At 38.5% G+C, this 24,145-nt stretch overlaps 1 protein-coding gene across 2 annotated transcripts in view; it reads right to left on the bottom strand.

Annotated features, from left to right (window-relative positions):
• Nucleotides 1–24,145, bottom strand: part of ADGRB3 (adhesion G protein-coupled receptor B3) — a 734,763-nt gene that overhangs the window by 400,328 nt on the left and 310,290 nt on the right. For both annotated transcript variants that reach the window (XM_003789674.1, XM_003789673.2), the window contains 2 exons: nucleotides 11,643–11,744; nucleotides 11,159–11,265 (listed from right to left, as the gene is read on the bottom strand). In XM_003789674.1, the coding sequence (XP_003789722.1) occupies nucleotides 11,159–11,265; nucleotides 11,643–11,744 (209 nt within the window). The remainder of the gene's footprint in view (nucleotides 1–11,158; nucleotides 11,266–11,642; nucleotides 11,745–24,145) is intronic.

Here is a 24,145-nt window from a genome sequence, read left to right as displayed (position 1 = left end):
AAAAAAAAAAAAAAAGGACTTGAAGCCACTTCCCAGACTGTCAAGGTATTGCCAATTATTTGAGTAATAGTTGCTATTTCAGGATATAATGTATAAATGTCACTAATGCCATTTACCAAACTACCTACGATAGCTATTATAGGTAGTTTTACTCCATCGGCAAAAAGAACTTCTTAAGGATATGACAAGGACTCTGTTTCCTTTGGATGGCATTTTTTGACTTTCTTAACTTTCAGGTGCTGAACTAGTTTAGAAAGGTATTCTAATTTCAATATTTCCTTTCAAAATTGTAATTATCAGTGAGTATGCCTACTCATATTGCAACACTCCATGAGCACGACTGCTCCAAAGGACAAGTCTTAAAAGTTTCTGTGTCATTCACATGAATTCTGTTGATGAGCTCAACAGTGAAAGGGAATGAAATGAGGCCTAAAAATTGTTGCTCTTCACAGTTCCAGATTAAGCCTCCTTGCTCTTTATATAGAGAGATGCGGTGAGGGTCATGGTTTAAAGAGTAGGTGTGTTTCTGAAATAACCATATTCTTTTTGTTTTATCCCTCCCACTGCCAGCCGCACAGTTGCCTCTATTGTGTGAATCCTAAAAAAAGGCTTATCATAGTCGCTCTGTGCAAATGACACACTTTAAACATCATATATTTATATATTATTTTCAGCATCAACTCCTACAGTCCATCTGGAAGGTATATTAAAGGCTTTCACAGTTCTAAGTGGTTTCAATTAAAAGACAATTATACATGAAGCTTCTTTTCATAAAGCAATAATCAGAATATACATCTTTCGATTCAGTTCACAATTCTGTTGTTTTCTAAGGCCAAAGTCACTCCCTGGATGATGCATTAGGTTACTTATATTTCTACCTACAGCCTACAAGAAAGACAGAGATTATCTGTAGGGAAAAGAATATAATATGCTCTTAGATCTAGTACATGAATATTTCTTAATGTCCCCCATATTTGATATAAAAAGCTTTTGCTCATCTCAGAGTTGCCCGAAGGCTAGAAGTTAAAATTTTAAAAGACAATTCTCATCTAGAGACAGTATGACAGGGCAGATTTAGTTCAGAATTGCCCTGCATAAATCATGTATGTGTCACACAGAACCTAGAAATGTGTTGTAAATATCGTTTGGCCACAGGGGTATAGATGTCTTTGTTTCTTGTCCCAGGAATCTCTGAAGTGAGAAATAGGATGGCGTGAATCTGAGGATTGCAAATTATTGATATAAGAATAAACTGAGTTGTGAAGTAGAAAAAAAAAGTCAGATACACACCGTGCACGCTTCCTTAAAACCCAGAACTTTTGAAAACAAGAATGAAAGGATAGTAAATTTGCCAACCTAGTAGAAACTAGAAACAGCTTTAAGAGTGTTTGGCTACAAGTTGACAAAAGTTACACTCCTGAGCAAAGGGCATTAGGAGGTGAGATTTCTTTTCTGAACTCCAAATGTTCATAAATATTTTGATCCAGGAATGGAGCTAGCATTTGCTCTATGAGCTCAAAGCACTGTCATGGTCACAGACTGGGACCAGAGTTTTAGGAACCTTTCAAGTGGGAAACAGAACTCTAAATGACCTAGTCACTTCCTTTTTTTTTTTTTTTTTATAGAGACAGTCTTACTTTATCGCCTTCAGTAGAGTGCTGTGACATCACAGCTCACAGCAACCTCCAACTCTTGGGCTTAGGCGATTCTTTTGCCTCAGCCTCTGACCTCGTCACTTCTTTAAGTCTTCCTTAATCTGTTTGCATGACTTGACCTTTCTGCTTCTAGGGATAGCATATCACTCCATATCACTTAGAACACTATAGGCTATGCCATGCTAACAAACAATCCCCAACTCCCCATGCCTGAAATAACCAAGAACTATATCTCACACTGCACATGCAACCCACATCATCAGGGAGGGAGACCTGTTCATCATTGTCGTCCAAGGGCTTGAGGTGATGGAGGGCAATAGACCTTGCATTAGCAATGACACGTCAGGACTCTAATGACAAGGTTCGCCATGTTATTCCACCAGTGGACCAGAACTGGGTCCTCAACTTTTAGGGGCTGAGGAAGGACACTTCTCCGATGGTCCCAGGAAAGGGAAATCATGTGTCACCTAACCTGGTGTGTCTTGTGATGGCACAGGGCTCACTAATTGTTATCTTACTTCTCTGCCTCTTTCTAACACCAATGCATTCATTCATTAAAACTTCAACTCTAGATAAGATCTACCACAGTGCTTCTCAAACTTTAATGTGCATATAAACCAGAAAGAGAACTTTGCAAAATGCAGATTCTGATTAAGGGATTTTCATCTGGGACGGGATTTGAGAGTCTACGTTTGCAGAAAGCTCTCAGGCACTGCCAATATTTCTCATTCTCAAAAAACATTTTGAAGAGCAAGGCACTACCAAATGCCTTTTCTGCACCTGCATCCAAGTAGCTCTGCTTTGCTGGAGGTAAAATACCACTAAATGGACGAGTTATACTCTAAATTCTGTATTTCAAACCTCAGATTACATTCAGTGCAGCCTGGTAATCCTATTATGTTTCTCTAATAGGCTTATTTTCAACCTCTTGGAAATTACTATTTTATACCTTTTCATCTCTCCTGAAAAGACATAACATCTCCTCCTAAATCCTCACTCTTAGCTAATGATCCTGCCTTGAACTGAATGGAGCAAAAGGAATCTAGCAGAAGAAAACCCATAATCTCTCCCACGCAAAACCTACCAAGGTCTTTTCACCGTGTTCATCTTTCCCCTCTGCTCACCAAGTTATTTCTTCTCCAACCAAAGCCATTATTTTTCTTCTGCCACATTTGCTATAGATCTCAGCTCTTTTGGCCTTCTTGACTTTCCTTAATTTTATTGTTTCTCTTCTAATTTTTTACTATAACTCTTTTGACTGGATCTTTTGATTTATGAAAATCAAAACACTTCCATTTAAAACAACAACAAAAAAGTGATATCGAAACCTTTTCTGACCTTACCTGTTTTTCTAACCTCTACCCTATTCTTCTGCTCCCTCTCATCATGGAAATCTAGAAGTGATGAATACCCAGCCTTTCTTCACTTCATCCCCTATTCTTTACGTTGATGACTTCCAAAATTATTTCTTGTCGAGGAGTGGAATCCAAGCTTCTGACTCTTATATCCAATTGCTCTCTCCATACTTCACAGAAACCTTTGTCAATTTGCACCCCGACCTGCTCCAATTATCTCTCATGGTTCTGCCTTCCCTATCTCAGAACGATGATGTCGCCATCAGCCAAGTGTGATTAGTACAACTTAATGGATGATGCCATCATCTCCCATCTGCATTACAGCATCAGGCTTCACAGCCAGTCCTGTCACCCCATGGTCCATTCTTCACCAAACAGCCATATGACCTGCTTTAATTAGAATGAGTCACATCACTCCTCTACACTCAAGGGCTTTCCATTGAACTTAGAATAAAATGCAAAGACATTTAAGGCACAGCAAAAGTTTTTCTCTACAAAGCTCTGCAGACTCACTCCAGGACATTCTTGTTTATTGCCTCTGGCCAGGACACGTCCTATCACCTCCTTACAGTCTTCCCATATGGTATTCCTTCTATGTAGAAAGTGCTCTGATTTACGAACAAACACATTCTCTCCACTTTTTGCATGTCTGTCTCATGAGATCTAACTCACCTTTCAGATCACAGTTGTAAATGCTATCTCGTAATAGAGACATCCTGGTAGAAGTTAAATAGAAATGACAGTGCATCTATTAGAGGTATTTTATTTATCCATCTATATAATAGGCTTCCTTAAAATTCCCTAAGAAACACAATCGTATGTGTCTAATGATTATCAATATTACTTTTGTTATATTTACTTTTTACTAGGGAAGAGGTCTTATTGTATTGCCCAGGGTGGTCTCTAACTCCTGGGCTCCAGCAACCCTTCCTTCCCAGCTTCCCAAAGTGCTAAGATTATTAGCATGAACCACCAAGCCCAGCCAAGATTATTTTTCATTTTTGTAGTACTATTGAAACTTACTGGCATAGAATAATGTATAATTCATGTAAGACCAACAAATTACAAAAAAACACACTTGTAAGGATTTTAAAGGGCTATGTAAGCAGTGATGAGGACATGAAGTAACACGTATCCTTTCTGAGGTAAGCCAAAAATGACAGCTATTTATTTTTCTCTGGGAAGATTTCTTAAATCTAGGCAAGAACAGATGGGTGATGTGGCCCAGAAAGAGGAACTCAGGGGTACAAAGAGAAACTATGGTTATTTGGTTATGTGAGACTGACGAAATATGTTGAAAACCTGAGTGGCCCTAACAGTATGGCTGAGATTGTTCCTCATGAAACCTTGCTGAGTTTCAAACCATGTAGGAAGGTGAGGAGCTAGGATGAAAATTTCTAAAACATAGAAGTGTAATTTTCCCCATACTTTAAGTTCCTTAAGAACTAACGCCTCTCAGGGAGGAGTCCAGCTTTAAGAACTCAACCCCTCAAGACATTTGATGGATCTGAGATTGCCTGGGCCGAATTCTGCACCATGGAGGTAGGAACCTCTAAAGAGCAGAGCTGAATCTTCCACAGTTCCTCAGGGCTGGTGGGATGAGCCCATGCAGGCTCTAGAGATGCTGTGGAGAAGGCGGGAGTGAGCAGATGGACTCTTAATATACTACTGTAACTGCAAAGGAGTCTTGACCCCGATCAAGTTCTGACTGAACTGAAATATCAACTCCTCACTGTATTTGAATAACTGAGAAAAGGAGGGCTGCTTTCTGGTAGAGATTAACATGGTCGGAAGACCCTACATTTGTTTTACACAATGTCTAACACTGAATCGAATATCACTAGGTATGCAAAGCAGCCAGTAGATGTCACTGACAATTAAAGAATAAAAACCAAGAAAATGAAAAAAATAGACTCACAGACTATCCAGATTATAGAGTTAGGAATTAAAAACATTAAAAAACTGGGATTCAAATGCTAAAGAAAATAGAGGGGAAAAATTACAAGATAGACTTTGTCTCTTCTTGATTGGAAAATTCCCGAAGAGTTGCAATCTTAAAAGAACAAATATAAACAAACAAACAAGAAAACTTAATATATATACATATTCCAGACCAGGAGCCAGTGAACTACAACATGCAGGCTAAATGCAATCTATTGTCTGTTTTGGCACAAAATGTTTTACTGAAAGACAGCAACACCCATTTGTTTATTTACTGTCTGTTAACTGCTCTTGTACTACAAAGCAGAGTTGAATAATTACAACAGAAACCATATGGCATGTGAAATCTAAACTACTTACTATCTCATTTCTCCTGAAAATGTTAGCCTTGTTCTAGACTTAAAAGACATGAACTCAGTGCAATTGAAACAATTTTATAGGCGTAATGAAAAATGCATCAAGAATCTGTGAAATATGATATAAACTTTGCCATATGAATAGTTTAGAATATTCAAGATTCAATAATAGCTTCCTCCCAGTTTCTTTTTTTTTTTTTTTTCCCCATCAGCTCCTTTGGGGTAAATAGCATTCCAAGATGTGAGCTATTATCAATTGCTGAAAATGAAGAGAACTCATAATTTTATTCAAAAACACATGTTAAAACCTTTGTAATTGTGGAGTTGAACTCAGATCCCCAAACTTTAGCATGTGGTTCTGAATAAAATTAAAAGGCTCACACGATTATAACATTCAGACAGGATTAAGAACTACTGATCTCACTTCTTCCTGCTTTCCCATCCCTTGCCAAGTTTCAGCCAGATTGTACCACAGACAACTTGCAGAACAGGTAACTACTGTCTCCTAGTCTCACACACTCCCACTTAGTTGGTGAATATGTGAAAATTAAAATCATCTGCTAGTTCCTCTGTCCAGCTGAAACTTGCCACCTATTTCTTTGTTTCATAACTGCTTATTAAAGAAACAATAAGGCTTACATACCTTTGGCCCCATAAATCTTAATATTTGTTGTAAACAAAAACTAAAACAGTTATTTTCCTTTTTCCTCTAAATAAGCTCCATAATAAAATGTACTACCCTCTTCTAGGCAATATGCTAAGAATTTGTGCAATGCGGTGGTAGCCAAAAATGCGTGATATGTGAATACTTTTGTTGCAATATAGCAAAATTAACCTAGAAGTTTGGAAGTATGGGAAAAAATAAACTTGTTCTCCTTTTTTCCCCTCTCTCTCCATCTCAGTCCCTCTCTCCTCTATTTTCTAATAAACTACTCACAGTAGTAGCAACAAACAGGAGGAAAAAAGTCCTGATTCAAAGTGTTTGACATCTCTTACCTTTATCAATGACTAGATAAATTATTACTCCAACATGTGTATTTGTTTGTTTAATGAAGGTTTGAAAATAGGAACAGACGTTTTAAAGAGCACTAACTTAAAAGGGAATATTTGTACTTAACTCTTCATATTTTCACACAGAGGGGCTGCACTGGAGTCGTATCTCCAGCCCTTCTGGGCTCCTATCACCCACGCCTCTCCAGGGAAGGAGTGACACACTTCTCTGATGAGTTTAGGAGAAAGCATTGGTGTGCAAGGCTCCACCTCTTGTTCTTTAGACCTGTCTACCTGCGGGGGCATACATGTCTACAAGATTGTTTCTCCGGGTCAGTGTGTTTGTTTGTGTGTATAGAAAAGGAGAGAGAGAGAAAAAGAAGTTGCCTGTGATTGTCTGGGTATCCCAAGGACAAAATAAGGTTGTTATTGTGTGTGTCTGTGTTGGGGGGAAGCTGGGCCACCTGGGCCACAATATTCAGTCACTTCCTCCACATAGCTTTATACGTAATAAGAAAGGATGATTTACCTGACTTCTGTGCCTATTTCTCAACTGGTTCTGCAACTATGTTTACCTTGTATGATATAAAATTCAGAAAACACTCCAGACTAGCAAATGAAACATTAACATATAGAAAATAGGAAATTTCCAAAATCCCACTACATTAGCACTTTGTAACTGCATTTTCAATTTTACTTAATTGGTTGTGTGTATTTGTATTTTTTTTTTTCCAAAATGACATTTGGATCATACTGTTTAACTTCCTTTTTTATGAGGTTTCCAAGCTAACTTTACACATACTAAACTTAATGAAATTGGTCTGCTATGGCCAATTTCATAAGGTGATATCATTAGTCATTTCATATTTCTAGATATTTGGGGACTAGAAAAAGATTGCATGACAATAATACTTATTACTTTCATGTGGTCAAAATTCATGAGCATTAAGTCTTGTGTGTCACCTTCTCAAAACTTTCCAATGGCCAGTAACCTTCTACTGATAAGAAAAACAGCAGAGTTCTTTACACAAGCATTCATGGAACATGTACTATTTGCTTAGCACTGTGTTAGTACTAGAGAAATGAAGATTAAAATAAAGCATGTTCTGTGTCCTCAAATAACTCAGACTAAATGTTCAATAGGACAGATTAGCGATTTTATATTTTAACTGATTAATTTCCTCTTCTTTCTACCTAAACTGGTTGATAATTGAGTGTTCACAGAACACACTTCACTAACATTTGTTGATGATAAAATTTTATTTCAAGCTTAGATTTTTACTATATATTTATGAAATATATATTTATATAGAGAGTCATATATGTGTCAAGGAATTGGAAACAGATCTACTTTGCATAATTCTCTATAGTAGATTATAATTAATTAATTATAATTTAATGAGATGTTTTAATATAGAGGAGCAAGCAAATGAAATCCCTCAAACATTATTTCTTGAAATGATATACATTCATCTAGAGGGGACAGATTTATAGTTTCCAAAGTAATTTCAAAATTTGGGGGAGTCTCAAATGTTCTCTTATCATAAACACGATCCAGCTTTGCCACTCAGAGGATAGCTTAGGGGCGCACCAAAGGGGTAAGGCTCTACAGGGAAGTTGATTTGATTTCCATCCCCAGTGACTTTGTAGAGTACAGATGAGGCAGATGTGTGAGGCAAGCATCGTGAATGGTATAGATTTACCCGATGCTTCCCTGCACATGTAAAGGACAAGCTTATGCTCCTATATTTGTACAGGCATATGCATGTACATTTCATATATGTATAAAAGCATGATTCATGTGCCAACATACATGCAATACTTACCTATATACATATGATAGTATACACAGATACTACTTATCCAATGGTCCATCCACTATCTGATTTACCTATATTTTTCTACATGTTCAGCTCAAATGAACACTATGTTGGGTTCTAAAATTTTATTCTCCTTGAGATGATTCTTTCAACTCAGAATGATGTTCTGCACACACAGATATTAATATGTCATAGTTACGCAGCTCTTTATAGCCTGTTAACATTTCATGTATGGTATCTCACCTGTTCTCCTAAACCTGCACAGATGCTAAGTCTATGGCAACAATTCCATTTTATAAACCACATAGTAAGATCATATGACTTTTCCTAAGGACACATAAGGAAATACTGCTCCTGGTGCCAGAATCTAGGGCCCTAAATCAAAGCTTGATGGTTGAATAGCCTAAGGGAAAGCGATTAGGCTTTGGAATGAATGTGCTTGAGGCGTAACTTTCCCTGCAGATCTTCAGTTTCTTTCTACGTAAACTGAGGCAGGAACACCACCTTTGCATGTTCTTGAGAAGCCTGGAGCTAATTTATGAAGGTTCCCAGCCAAGTGCCTGGTACTTTGTAGGCACTAACAGCTCAGAGGCTGCTTTTTATACTCTAAGGTCCTAAGAACTGATAATTGTACCAAAATCAACAAGGGCATATGAAGAGTGGCTGTCAATTACTGACTGAATGATTTTAATAGGATTCACAGTTCAAGATTTCATTTCTTCTATTTTACATAAGGTATCTGTCATTCTCCATTATCAGATGGCCTGCGCTCAAGAATGAAGATTCATTTAAATACTGATGTATGAAACACTGAATTCAGAAAGTAAAAAACCTTCTTCAATAAAGCTATTATTATTCATTCTTTCAAAATTTGTAAAGATTGGCAAATCATTAATCCATGCAATTATTCCCATTTCTCATCCTGACTAAAGAAGAACTGAGTAAGGACACAATTAGAATAAAGCAAAGACAACCTAATTCCTAAAAACTAAGGAACAATAAAATCCATTAAAATTAAGTTTATGAAAATGTTTTGGTTTATATTTAGTTGTGAAATATAATGGTCTGAGTTATTGACAGTTGTTATTAGAATAAGCTTTACATTTTTGTATACTTACAATTGATATTTTGAAGCTAAGCTATATACTATTATCATTATGTATATGTATCTCTGTGTGTATCCATCTATCTATCTATATATATAGATACACACACATATATATAAACAAAAAGAAAAATGCTAATACCTTTACACACCAAATCAGTAATTGAATTCAGAATTGTTTAACTATGTAATACACAAATATAGTTATATTTTTATTATATTAATATCTGTATATAATATATCAATATATCCATACCTTTATATAATATATAAATGTTAAATTTTCTATTTATAAGCATATAAATATATTTATGTATTTGTCTACAGAGTTATGTATACAATAAATATAAGGCTTTATGTAGCCATATCATCACCAATTACTGATATGCTAATAATTACATAGTTAGTTGATCCTTGACAAACACAGATTTGAACTATTCAGGTCCAATTAAATACAGATGTTCCTCTGCCCCTGCCACCTCTGAGTTCATAAATCCAACTCCTCTTCCTCCTCCTCTTCAGTCTAGTCTATGTCAGAATAATGACAATGAAAACCCTTAAGATCATCTACTTCATAAACAGTAAATATATATTACTTTATGATTTTTTGATAACATTTTCTTTTCCTTAGCCTACTTTATTGTAAGAATACAGTTTGTACAGTTCCCATAACATATAAAATATGTGTTAACTGCTTATGTTATCACTAAGGCTTCCAGTCAACCACAGGCTATTAGTAGATGAATTTGGGGGTGGTCAAATTTATGTAGTTGAACTTTGGTGTAGTGAAATTTATTTAGAGGTTAGCACTCTTAACCCCACATTGTTGAAGGAGCAACTTGAATATATATATATATATGACATATGAATACATATGATATATATACATATATAATATATATATACATATACACACATATATACATACACATACTCATATGTACATATATACATACATATTAGGCACTATGTGGTTAAATTATTATCAATTCAATTACTAATTGACTATGTAAACATATTAGCATTTGGCTTTCAGATTTTTAAAAATGTACTTTTTGTTCTTCTAATAATAAATACTAATCCCTTTGATTGATAAAAGGGGTCATTGTACAAGTTAATTCTCCATCCAGAAGCAAGAATATGCTTCAGAAAATTTTAACAAATTATGCAAATTTCTGAGCGACAGTAAGTACAGTTAAAACGAAAGAAAAAAACATAAGCACAACCAAACATAAAGGCTCTTAAGTAAACATCATTCCCGCCAAGGTTCAGCTCCCCAGTTGGCTTCTGCCTGTATTCTGTCCCCCACACCACCATGTTTATTCATAGATGGAGGCCCTTTGACCTCCAGGATGGAATGGCAACAGTCTCCAATAATGAGAAGGACTTGTACTTAAAAATATTCATACATCGTATTCCTTGACTAATTCAAGGATGTGTGGGGAAAAGATGGGCCATTTTAGGAAAATTTGGCCCACATAATCTTTGGGGGTAAGTTTATGTGGTATAATAACACTGTCATTTTTTCCCCATATATTACAGTCTCAAACAGCAGTGAGAAATTTGATGCTCAAGTGACATGACACAGCTTTATCATTTTACAACTACTAGAAAGTTAAAGAATTTAAAAATGTATTTTTAAATGTCATAGACAGTATTTAACATGGGCTTGAGCCAATCATGATACACAGGCCTTACCCCGCATTAAACAAAGAAGCCTTTCATTTAAATAGCAGGATCCATAAACCCCAAGCTTCAGGAACCCAACAATTCAGCACTGACGTACACAAATTCCCTTTCTATCACATCCCTTTTTCCTTCGAGCATTTTTTGAGAGATTTTACTGGTTTGATTGTACTCAGAAGGTTAAAATCTCACACAGTGATTATTAGCAAGAAATAAACAGAGCAAGTACTAAAGCTGGCTTTGCACCTACTGAATGCTGCAAGTGTCTGTACTCATTGGATATGCATCTTGCAAAGCTCGGCTGTTCCCAGAAGGCCACTCCATGAAGACTGAGAGAGCAGCGTCTGCTAGTGGTGCCTGCACGTCACAAAGAACAGAGAGAAGCTTTATAACAGGGACGCTTGAAGGCATCACACGATTGGGAGGCAGGCTAAGATAGGGTTTGCAGGGTTTTTTTTTCTGCTTTGGAAAACATGCACATACAATTGTTATTCTGAGTATTTTCATAACGCATATCAGCCACACGGAGAAACCACCGCATGGGCAAAATTTTCTTTGTGGGCTAGGTCTCCTCATTGGCTGCACTGACGAAGCATTTTACTGAAATTGTTTCATTAATTGCCTGTTGGACAGATTTATTTATGGGCATAGGACAAAAGCATGACTGCATAAGCAATCCCAGCATGCCGTTCTTGGACTGTGATCTTGGGTTGGGGTAGGTCATCCTGCCATACCTGTGGCATTCAGAGGACACTGGTTGAATGCCAGGTCGCCTGCCGGAGTTCTTTTCCACACCATCGACATCAGATAATCCTCTGGGCATATTTCATAAGGTGCTGCAATTTAAAAACAGAGAAACTTGAATGTCAGTAGTGGTTTTGTTTTTTTTCTTAAACCCCGGCAATAAATGTCCTCAAATACATTATCTCTACCTACAGAGCTCTTACATTTTCTTGAAAGGATATTATTTACTGAAATGTTAGTGACATAACCATATACAAAACCCCGCCAGGTTCCATTTCATTATAGTACCTGCAAAATATTCACAGATTTTACTTTCTTTTCAAACTGCTTACTACAAAGCCTTTTTATAAAAGTAATCAGAAATTGTCTGTACATCGAACATATTCAAGAGTATCAATCAAAAGTCTTTCCAATACATACAATGGTTTAGCATGTTATACAATAAAGTGATTTCCAATAAACTGAAAGATGTTGAAAACTATTAATCAAACATCTTGCCAGTATGCATATAATGTTTTAACATGTTATGTGATAAAGTAATTTCCAATAAGCCAAAAGCCACGTTAAAATTATTAGCTGTGAATGTTAAAAATAAAACATAAAGTGCAAAAAGTATATAACCTTTTATGTTTCAACTAAGAGCAACGATGCTAGTCATGCTACATTATATAAAAATAAACTGATTTGATTTTTTTTCTTAAGAGTTTCAAAATCTCAATTTAATTAGTGAGCAGAAGAGTTAAAAGGAATTTCAGGAAAAACAGATGTGTATCTGAAATATTATAATAAATTGCAAAAGAGTTTAGAAAGCATGAGGGCCATCTCTACTGTGTTAAAAGTGACAACTTACTCTCATATGAAAGAATATCAGTCCTTTCTCTAGACACACCTACTGTTGTGCTATTCACACAGCACCGCCATTAACACGTCTATGTTCCTGTGTTTGCCCTCATGCCTGGGTCTTGTTTATATCTTCTCATCTTTGTGTAACTTGCACCGAATGGTGTGTTACACAAAAGTTGCTCAAATTGAATGAATAAATAAATAAATATATGATCATATCAATACCTTGGTAAATAAATGAAGACTTAAAAAATAGTAAGTATCTAAATAAATATATGGTGGGACTTCCTGGGAGAAATGTTTTCCTTTAAGAGTAATGTAATATTTAATCCATCATTCTTATCATTTCACTGATACCAATTCTACTTTTGTCTTTATGAACTCATTAGATTACATGAAAGTTATGTAATGTTATGGTGGGTTGCATCGAGTGGGAAAGAGTCACCTTGCCAGGATACCGGGTCCCTCTGACTTTGGGAGACAAGGCATGTACTCTTGGCCTGTCCAAGCACCCAGGCTGTTAAGTCGGGAGGCCCAGATATGCTGGGTAAATATAACCCAGCCTAGAACTCTAAAACTGGATTCTCACTGAGTCTGGTCTGGGAATGGTGGCGATGAAACGGATTGGAGTTTGTATACACTATAAATATTAAAATAAAGATTACTCCCAAATTTGAACAACTCTCAGGAGAGTGAGGCAGCCTCTGTTCAGGACTCCCTTATCCAATGTTTTAAGAACAGAAACAGCAAGGAAAAATTCAAGGACACAGTGGCCAACACTAGCCCAGTACACTTGTAACCGCAGCCGCAGTAAGAATACAGTCAGATGGTTCCTGACCACTGTACTCTTGCTCACTGTACTCCAGTCACACCTGGACACCTGCCCTTCCCTCCAGCAACTCAGACATCTGACCTCAAACAATGAGGCTGGAACTGCTCTGGTCCACCTACAGGCTGATTTTTTTTCAATCAAATGCTGAACCACAATACAGTATTCATGGGATGCAAAGTGCCTACAGAGGAGTGACTAGTCCTACTCACTTCTGCTCCTATCTGGGGGCCGGATTGTGACACTAGAGTGGAAGAAGTAGGTGCAGAATTTTTTATACATGGGGGTCCTAGAACCAATTTCATGAGTACACTGAAGAACAAGTACACTTTAAACCCTCAGTAGATTATTTATAATACTCCCCATGCAAATACTATGTAAATTGTGGTTATACTATATTGTTTAGGGAATAATTACAGGACAACGTTTGTACACGTCCAATACAGATACAACATTTTCCCTGAATATTCTTAACTTACGGTAGGTTGAATGCACCGTCATGGGACCCATGGATACAGAAGGCTGACTGGATCTGTTTCCTTGGTTCAGATGTTAGACGGACATCACCACCTGCTGAGTGCGTTCTTGCTCTCTGCACTTCTCCCCCCACCATTTTTCTCCATAATGCCTTTTATTTTCTCTCATTGTATTTTCTGACTCTATCAACAGTGGCAAAATCTTATCCCAGTAACTAAAACCATCCTATTCATCTTCTACTTATCTTTCCCTTATTCTTTTTTTTTGGCCAGGGCTTGAACCCACCACCTCTGGTATTTGGGGCCAGTCTCCTACTCCTTTGAGCCACAGGTGCCACCCACTTTTCCATATTCTTAACCTCCAAGAAGGTTTGATTTTACTTCCACCACTCATTTAAACATTCATCCTGCCCTGTTTGCATTAGGCTGGCAAACTTATAGGCTCATGCACGTTTTAGAGAGAAGCCCTGGTGCATGAGAAAAACACTCTCGGTCCCATGGTTCTGTCAGTCAAAGAGAGGAGGCAGAGCTGAAGCAATTAAACACACAATCATCTGAGTACAATTATGATAAGCACGTCACACAGTAAATACAGGGTGATGTTCAATCCAAAAGCTGAAGGATCAAAGAAGGCTTCCTGGAGGAAGTGGCATTTAGTTCATTTAGTTGGGATTCATAATATAAATGCTCCAGGCAGAAGGAACTTTGTCCAGGTGAAGTTCTTGGAGCAGGGAAGAGCTTAGAGCTTCAAAGGCAGTGAGACTGGAAGAAGGTAACTAGGGGTGTGGAGTGATGGCCTGAAGAGACAGGCTGAGAATAGAGCCTCAGTGCAGGACAGGCATCCACTGAAGAGTTCTAAACAAATAACTGACATGATTAGATTTTTAATTTTAAGATGAGTTTGCCTTCTGTAAGTTGAACAGCTGGGTAAAACCACTGGGGCAGCTAACGCAGTGGTTCCTCCCTGAAACCATGCTGGGTTTAAGTAGGTTAGCTGGACTAAGACTGAGGAACATGGTTGCACACAGGTAAGTCTAGGAGGTGGAAAATGATGGGGGCAAAGAGGGAAACACAGGCTCAAGGATGACGCCTACTTTCAGTGGCGACGAACTCTATATAAAGGGCTACTGTTCCTCCTGCTTCTGGCCCTTTAATCCAATTTTCACACCACATCAATAGAGTAATCCCTAAAATGAACTTTAATCCCATAATTTACCACTTAAAACCCTTCCATGCTTTTCCTAAATTGGCAGGGTAGAGATAACTATACTCAGTGCACTAAAAAGATCCTTCTGGTAAACCTAACCTTGAATTCCAATCACAGCTCATATTTTCTTTTCATTAGTTGTATGGAAATAGTTGTCATCCTCCAAATATTCATACTAGTCTGTCTTTGCAAAACTTATATATTTGACTTAAAATGCTCTCTCCCCTCTTCGGGGGGTATACTTATTTTTCTTGCAAATACAGCTTAATTGACATATTCTCCAAGAATTCTTTCTTTTAAAACTTAAGTCACTGACTATACAACTATTATAGTTATTTTCATAATAGATTGAAAGTACTTGGTTATATGAGTGAACCTCCCCAATGCCCAAATGTTGCTTTTTAAGAGATAACGCCTAGCATATCATTGGTGCCCCAAACACCAATATTATAGTTATTTACATAATAGAGTAAAAGTACTTGGTTATAGGAGTGAACCTCCCCAATGCCCAAATGTTGCTTTTTAAGAGATAACACCTAGCATATTATTTGTGCCCAAAACACTTTTGTTCAATAAATCACTTTTACTGAAGAAACAACATAATAGAGCAGCAGTTCCGTCCAACAGAACTTTCCAAGGTGATGGAAAATCCACTGGTCAGTATGGTCGCCCTGAGGCCAATGTGGCTATTGAGTTCTTGAAACGTGGCTAGTGCAAGTGAGAACTGAATTTTCAATTTCATTTAACTTTAAATAGTTGTCATGTTGGACAGTGCTGTAATAAGTGATAACCGTGTTTCTGCAAAACTGTGATAGAATATATTTTAAAAAGACAAATCAGAATAAATGTTGAAGTTCACAAAATACCCTCATGAATAGTGTACTACATAATTGAATTCTATACATAATGATGAGTCTATTTTTAATAATGATAGGACAGTGGTTAATCTAATATCAGGATCACACTTGATTATTCCTTTTGTTCAACTATACCTCCCTTTTCTGTGCGTTATCTTCCTCATTATCTAGTCACTTACAATCTTTCACCTGTGCTTCACTCATGCTGTCTGGGTTTTCAATGCTTTCTGACTCAAATTTTCTTCTGTTTTTGAGCACATTTCATAAAAAATGTTGCTGGAGCTTTCAGTATTTACTGATTCAGCTTTGACATAAAGCAATGAGGAAGCAATTTGTACCTTGACCTTCTTCATCTACCTGCAGTGGCATCAGAACACTGGTCACATCCTGCCGGATCAGGCAGGGGACGTTCCCTTTCTCCGTGCTCCTCCCCCACGCCAACGGCGTGGTCCGAATATCTGGTCATTGCAAACGTTCACCACTAGATGGCACTGGTGTGCCAACAAGGGAAAATGTTTACTGGGCGGGCAGGTGAAACTGCCAGGTTCAAAATCAGGGTGGGCGGAAGTGGGAAGTGTGGGGAATATGAGTCAATATTGGAGTTTTTTTTTTTTTTTTAAAGGACACTATTTGGGTAAAAATAAAAAAGTCCTAATTTACTTTAACTTCGAAGCTAGCCTCAGTTACAAGATCCTTGCAATAGGGCCTCTTCAGCTCCCATCCTCGGTGCTCTGTCCGCCTCCTGCAGCTACACAGCCCCAACCCCGTCTCCCCCACCCCATCCGGTGCTCGGTCCTAAGGGCTCCCACCTCACAGCTGTATAGCATATTTCTTCTGCCCAGGATATCTCCCCTCCCTCTCCTCAAATGTGTGGCATGGCTCATGTCTTTACTGTGGGGGAAGGAGAGGAGGGGGGTTGTAAATGGTCTTGCAGTAAGCATTCATGTCCACTTAGGGGCAGAAACAGAAGTTAGGTAGTCTAGTTATCCTGAAAATGAGTCGAAAGAGGTTTCCAGGGTATCGTGTAATGATTAAAGCTAGCCTTGGAGGGCTATACCTGACTCAGTAAGGGCCTAGGGGACCCTGTTTAGAATCCCCTGATGTGTCCTATATCCGTCCTAAGTCTGGTGAATGAAGAAGCTGATTAAATAGAAATTCTCCCTTGTCCAGCCACAGCGCTCAATTACTGAGTCCGATTCACTTAGTGACTATCTAAGTGACTCGGCTTACCTACAGTCAAACAAAACAAAACAAAAACCAAACATGTTTTAAATCTAGAGAGATCAGCAAACACCACGTCCTGCTCGTAGCAAATCTGTGAAGTCTTTAAGTCATCGAGCGTTTTTGGAGACAGAAACTCAGTATAGAAATGATAAAGAAAGCAGAAGAATCATAAATCAGAGGTTCAATGTTGCAAACTGGACCAGCGTTTTCTGATTTTTATTAGGACTATGAAATCCCACAGCCACTTTAAATCTCACCAAAGGTGATTTGGCATTCTTTGAAGATCACATCTTAAATTTTTTTTTTTGCCGTTTTTGGCTGGTGCCCGGTTTGAACCCACCACCTCCCGTACATAGGGTCAGCGCCCGATACTCCTTTGAGCCACAGGTGCCGCCCCTTAAAATTTTTTGGTACACAAAATAAGTCCATTTGTGCTCAAAACAAAAGCTTAGACATTAAAAATGACTATTTTCTAATGTTTTGGGTTTATGAAGCCCCCAGGAATGGGAATTTTTTTTCTTTTCTGCTTGATGCTACTTACGGAATTCATTCATGGAACAAATGTTTACTGCACATTCATAATGTCCCATGGTTTGAAAAGCACAAACATGAATAGTCAGCAACTCTCAACTCCCCAAATGGTCAGAAAGACATTAAGATGAGAAACAGTAGGGTAAGATGCCCCTGATGATCTGGGAAGCCCTCGCTACTCAAGAGTACTTTACAGTCCAGAGAGGATGCCCAGATAGGATGCAGGTGGAGAGGTAAAGGAACAGAAGTTGGCCAGGGAGGCAGCATACAGTGTGCTGTGGGAGCTACACACGGGAAGATCTGGGGGGCACGGAGAATTGAGTGTATCCAAGAAACTGGGGAAAGTTTCATAAAGGACAGAGTGTAAAGTTGGGGATGAGTAAAGGTAGGGTGGTTACAGGAGGGCAAGGGATGATAAATGATCAGGGAAGCAAGGAGTTTTCATTTATTTTATGGGCAAGGGAAATTCATTATATTTTTTATATGTATATGCTCTATGTGCAGTATGGAGAAAGGATTGATGGGAAGTGAGCCCAAGGACAGGACAGCTTGTGCTGATCTAAATGATGTAATTGAGGAAAAAGCAAGGGATCATGGGAAGTGACAATGGGAGTGGACAGGTTCCAATTTACTTGGGAGGCAGAATGGGCTGAGCTTCACGGCTAACTGGATGTAAGAGGTGAAGAGAGAGAAAAATAAAAGACAGAACTCAGGTTTCCAGGACGGATGTCTGGTGTCCTAGACCCTGAACTAACACACGAGGAGGAGATGGCTTAAGAGAAGAGATGAGGAAAATAGTTTTGAGTTTGAGATATCTGAGCATGTTTCAGTATCATCACAAACTCACCTGATATATGGACCCAGGCTCAAGAGAGAAAAAAGGTAGATACTTAATATGTTATTTTTTTCCAATGTGTATTTTTAAAAATTATAAAATTATAAAATGCGTAATTAGCTCAGGTTACCCCCCGCACTCAAAATACAAACATATTACTGCGTAGAGATATGAAGGATTTCAATTTTTTTAGTGCCTTAGCAAAGAGAAATAGCACCTCTGTTCATCAGCTCAAGGACCTCACTGCTCTCACCAGAGTAAAGATATAAAAATCCACTTGTAAGGACCACCATACTTGAAGTCACAAGTATGTAGTCAGCATGCTCCCTTAAAACAAGGTAGCAATTACCTAGTGATTAGCTGTTAATCTGTCTATTCAAACTGATTTTATGTCTCTTAAAAAAATAGCAGAAATTACACAGGGTTTAAATCAGTTGGATGTGGAAAATTAGTTTTCACCCTATATGCCAGAATTTCGGCACTAAAGAGAAACAGATTCTAAACTTTGGAGTTGGCAGACAGAAAAAGAAAGAACAACCTATATTACTCGAAACTCCACATTTCAAATTTTACTTGCTGGCAATTCATGAGTCCTTATGTTTTGTGCTAGCGGATGATAGGTAAATAACAGAGACCCGGGCTCTGTGCTCACGTGGCTTAGAGCTCTCATTTCCCAGGTGGGACCCACTCAAGTGAAGATTCCTGCTGCTACTAAGGTCTGAGGGGAAAAGAAGAGTGTTTGTGAAGTGCATTTCATAACCGCATCCCTCATACAGAGAATGGCTTTTAATCTGTCTCAAGTTGAAACAACATGCCCTTATACCAGCAATATTTATGTATCTCCACAAGTTATTTTTCTAACTACGTTACATATTTTAAGTCATCATATTCTCACAATACTGTATGAAGTGGACAGAATTGTTAATCTCCTTTTAAACGTGAGGAGCTGAAGACTAAGGCTGCTCAGTTAGGAGGGGGTGAACCTCAGCAAGCCACCAGCTCAGCCCATTCTCAGAGAAGTTCATGTCCCCTCTGAGAACAGGAGCCCTTTTCTTTTCCCGTGGTGGTAAATACATCATTTATATATTTTGCCAAAATTTGTTGCTAACTCTGGAAGTCAGGAGACCATGAACTTTCAATTTATTAGAAAAAAAGCCCAGCACTGCAGATTGTCTGGTGAAATACCCGGTCTGGACAGTGTTCCCTAAACACACTTACGAATTCAGTATTATCATCGTTTAATTCTCTATTTCAGTTTAACAACCATGGTCACTCTAGTTTCAGCCTGTTAACAAAGTGAATTAAACAAAAAAGCTAGCTTTCACTTTGAGGGAAAATTTCAGCTGTTTGCTAACTTTTAGTCACACCGAGTTTTATAATGGAGTATGCACGAGATTTTGCTGGCAAATTTTGTTTACTTGTGTTTTTAGGTTATGCTCGGAACAGCTGAGGAGGACAATGCTTCTCAGCCTTCCCAAGGTCAGAGCCCACGGAGAACGTGGTAACATCTACAGGTGCACTGGGAGAAGCAGGCAAAGCTGCTCATGGAGACCGAGGCCACGAGCCACAGCCTCCTGTCTTATCAGCTGCCCTTAGGCTTTGGGGGGGGAGGGTGATCTCTAGCTGAGCACACCTGGACACACCTGGAAACAATCCTTGGCAGTCAGGGAATGGTAGAACTGCCTGTGAGGAGCGCTAGCCTAAAAGTATAAGCCTGGCAGACATCCGTGAAAACAGAGTAACTTGCTATAAAGAATTAGAGTTTGCTACCTCCAGCATCTCAAAAGTTTATTTCTAAACAAAGAAGGATCATGCTACAAATTTATTTTTAAAGAAAAAAGAATCCTGACTACATGATGTGATAAAAATTCCCATCCACAAAAGTAGCTAGCCCGTTCAATAAACAAACAGAATTTTTTTTTTTTTTTCAAGACCGAGTCTTGCTCTATCACTCTGGATAGAATGCCTTAGCATCACAGCTCACTGCAATCTCAATCTCTTGGGCTCAAGTGATCCTCTTGCCTCTGTCTCCCAAGTAGCAGGGACCACAGGTGCCCACCATGACACCCTGGCTAGTTTTTCCATTTTTAGTAGAAACAGGGTCTTGCTCTTGCTCAGGCTAGTCTCAAAACTCCTGAGCTCAAGTAATCCACCTGCCTCAGCCTCCCAGAGTGGTAGGATTAGAGGCGTAAGCCATCACACCCAGCCTAACAAACAAAATTTGAAAGAATAAAACATGATAAAATGTAAGGCACTAACATCACAGTCACTGCAAACTATTCAGGTGCTTTTATACAAATGCTTTCATTAGTTCAGCAATAGCACTTGTGATATGGAATAGAAACATTAAAAGGAGCATGTATCTACTGAGCTATTTTGCTCAGCCAGGCTAAGTGTGAGGTAAAGAATTCAAGAGACTGAGAACAGATAGTTCACCTGCAGTGAGTTGGAATCCTAGCTAACGGATATAATCATTTAACAATTACAGATAATAAGAGAAGCGCAAGTCATGTTTATAGGAGTTCAGAAAAGAAGGTGTACTTATGAGGCTGTGAGAGAAAGAAGAATTATTAAGGGAGGGCACAACTTGTAATGGATGGGTTCCCAAACCAACAGGTGAGGTTGGCGGGTGGAGGGACCCAGGGACAGTCCAGCTGGTTCACAGTGCACCCCACAGCATAAGGGAAGAACATGTACCCCTGTACTTAAGAACTGGAGACTGCATCTGTTTGATCCTATTATCTATAAGCAAATATATATTACAATAAGTGAATTTATAAAAGAACATGAACCCCCGTACTTAAGAACTGGAGACTGCATCTGTTTGATTCTATTATCTGTAAGCAAATATATATTACAATAATATAAATGTATAAATGAGTAGCACAGGATAACACTGGTAAGCTGGTGGAGCTGATAGGAATATGAGATCTCGGATCCCAGTAGGCACTGGATTGGACACATGATGAGACGTTATGGAAGGGTTCTGAGCAGGTGAGTCTTGTGCCATGAAGAGGGGAGAGAAATCAGATAAATTTGTGTAGAATAGATTAGAGAACAGGGGTGTCGCTATAGTATGGGAACAGACAAAGTATATGAACTGCCATTTAATATCTGGATTTGCCATAGTTTTATAGTATCTCATCCTGGGAATAATTTCCTGGGGTATATATCATCATCCCCACCGAGGCTCAAATCCGTACTTTGTTGGATTCCGTGTTTCATGCTCTTTGCACTATGCTACTTATCCTTCACTAATAGATGATGGCAAGACAAGCTATAGCAGGGGACACTGAGGAAAGGAACTGGAGGGAAGTGGAATCTTTCACTGGGAAGGGGATTGTGAGAATGAGGAATTACTCCAGACAACACCAAGGATCTGGTGGTCAGAGAGAAAAATGTGCCTGGTCATGTACAGTTGAAATTGATTCCCACATTACAAAGGTACAGGAGAGGGTGGCACCTGTGGCTCAAGGGGTAGGGTGCCTGCCCCATATACTGGGGGTGGCAGGTTCAACTCCAGCCTCAGCCAAAATTGAAAAAAGAAAAAAGAAAGGTACAAGAGATATTTGTGAGAGATTAGGCGTAAAGATAAAGACTGGCAGCCATTCCTCACAGATGTGAGAGTTGACGAGAAAGAGAAAAAAAAAAAAACAACAGAAGAGCTCGGGGGCAGAACCTTAAGGTCACTCACACGTCAGGATGGACGAGGAGAGAAAAATAAGTGGGAACAGAAAATGTCAGCGACTAACATTCTTATGTAAGAATCTTGGTAAAGGCAGAGCTCAAAACTACATTTTTAAAGCTAATACTAGATATTCTTAAACGTTAACTTTAATTTTCTTAATTTAAATCGTTAAATGGTTCCAAGGGTTTACTTTTTGCTACAACAACAATATGGGATTAAATAAGGAAAGAAAAAAAGATATTTTAGAGTGCTGCTTGAATTGTATTTTCAATTTGAGAATGATCAACATGCTGCCACATTATTTATAAATTGGACAACGTAGGGTAATATAAGATTACAACAAATTGCTTAGGTTTCTGCTGTGCCAGAAGCTGTGAGAGTTCTCCCAAAGTTTCTTCTGAGGATCAGTCTGCTAAGACAAATTATGATAACAATTATCCCCATAGCAACAAGTTAAATAACGGGCATCTGGTGTACGCCGTACACACGTGGTGGTACCATCCTGTGTACACAGTGATTATTTTAGACTTTAGTGGTTCTTTCTTAATTCTGCACATAAAATTCAGCAGCTTTGTTGCAAGGCTGGACTGGAATAGGTAAGACAATTCATGCTTCTTGAGGCAAGGATTAGACCTTATTTTAAACATTCATTAAAAGAGTTGGTCTCTCTCACTGGTGGGGTAGCTTCAAGTTCCAAATTATCTCCTGCTTTTTAGAATTTATCTGAGGTGACTTGGCAAGACCCCCATAGAACATTTAAGATAAGGTGACCAGATTTTAACATTGGTAAAGCAGGACACCATTGACAGGGGTGGGGGTGCGGTGGGGTGGGTGGGTATTGGCTGAGCTGTTTATGGTTAGGGACCCTCTGGAGGGGGCGGGCTACTTGTTTGTTCCAGACAGTTTGTTACATTAACCTCTTCATTCTCAAATGGAGTTACATTAACCTATTCAGCAGCTGAAACCGTATATTCCCTTCCCACTCTCCTGCCCTTCCCTAGCTTGTCCTGCATTCTTTCCAAAAATCAGGACTTTTTTAAAACACCGCAGGATGCAGGACAAATTGTTAAAAATCGAGACTGTCCCACCAAAAGCAGGATGTCTGGTCACCTTAATTTAAGATGAGAGATGAAAGAAATCAATACCTAGTGCCACCTACTGTCAACCCTCAACTCCACAGCTGGTATTAGGTGAACATCTGGTGCGAACACGTAAGTGGGACAGTATTTGCTATGTCCAAAAATACGCAGTGGAAACACTTGCTTTAACCTTTTAAGGAATTTAACAAGTAATAACGTAAGTCCTTATAGGATATATAGATAACATCTGTTAGCAGAAAATATTAGAAATGCCAATGGAGTGGTTGCTTTTTAAAGTACGATTTGAGATTAACCTTGTCTTTGGAATGAAAAAAGGTAAAGCAGGGGCCAAGCTTTCAGCAAACATTTCATTATGAGGCAGTATGGGTTTTCCTTTTTCTGTAGAAATTCAATGCAGATTTTACACGGATAGATTTGGGTTTCGAATTATGATTCATCTGGACTTTAAATGGAGTGCATTGGTCCACAAGATTTAGAAGAGTCAAGTGTATTAAACTAGTTAAACTTGTCTCTAATAAAGACCAAATATTCATACCAATAGTGATTAATTCACCTTTCCATGAACTGGGGCCTGAGGAGAAAAATGGGTCATTGCAAAAAACGACCTGGTTTTCCTCCTTGACATCAGCTCCACACTAAATATGATATATCTATATATGTAAATAGTAGCTAAGAGCCTGCTTGAGAGGGTAAGAGACAGGGAACGTATACACTTGCTCAGGAAGAGAGTTGCTGGAGATGAAGATGGCAGGACTAGTGGAGATCGGTGTCTTGGCAACGCCTTTTTTTTATCAAACTTGTTCAAATGATTCACAAGTTGTTTCTCCTATTCCTATGAAACAGGAAAATGGGGGATTGGAGATGGATAATGACTAAACCACATCTTTCTTTACACACAACAAT

Source organism: Otolemur garnettii, unplaced genomic scaffold (assembly GCF_000181295.1).
Source record: "Otolemur garnettii isolate 467f Iridium unplaced genomic scaffold, OtoGar3 scaffold00035, whole genome shotgun sequence".
Classification (NCBI taxonomy): Eukaryota; Metazoa; Chordata; class Mammalia; order Primates; family Galagidae; genus Otolemur; species Otolemur garnettii.
This window is presented reverse-complemented; position numbering and strand designations above follow the sequence as displayed.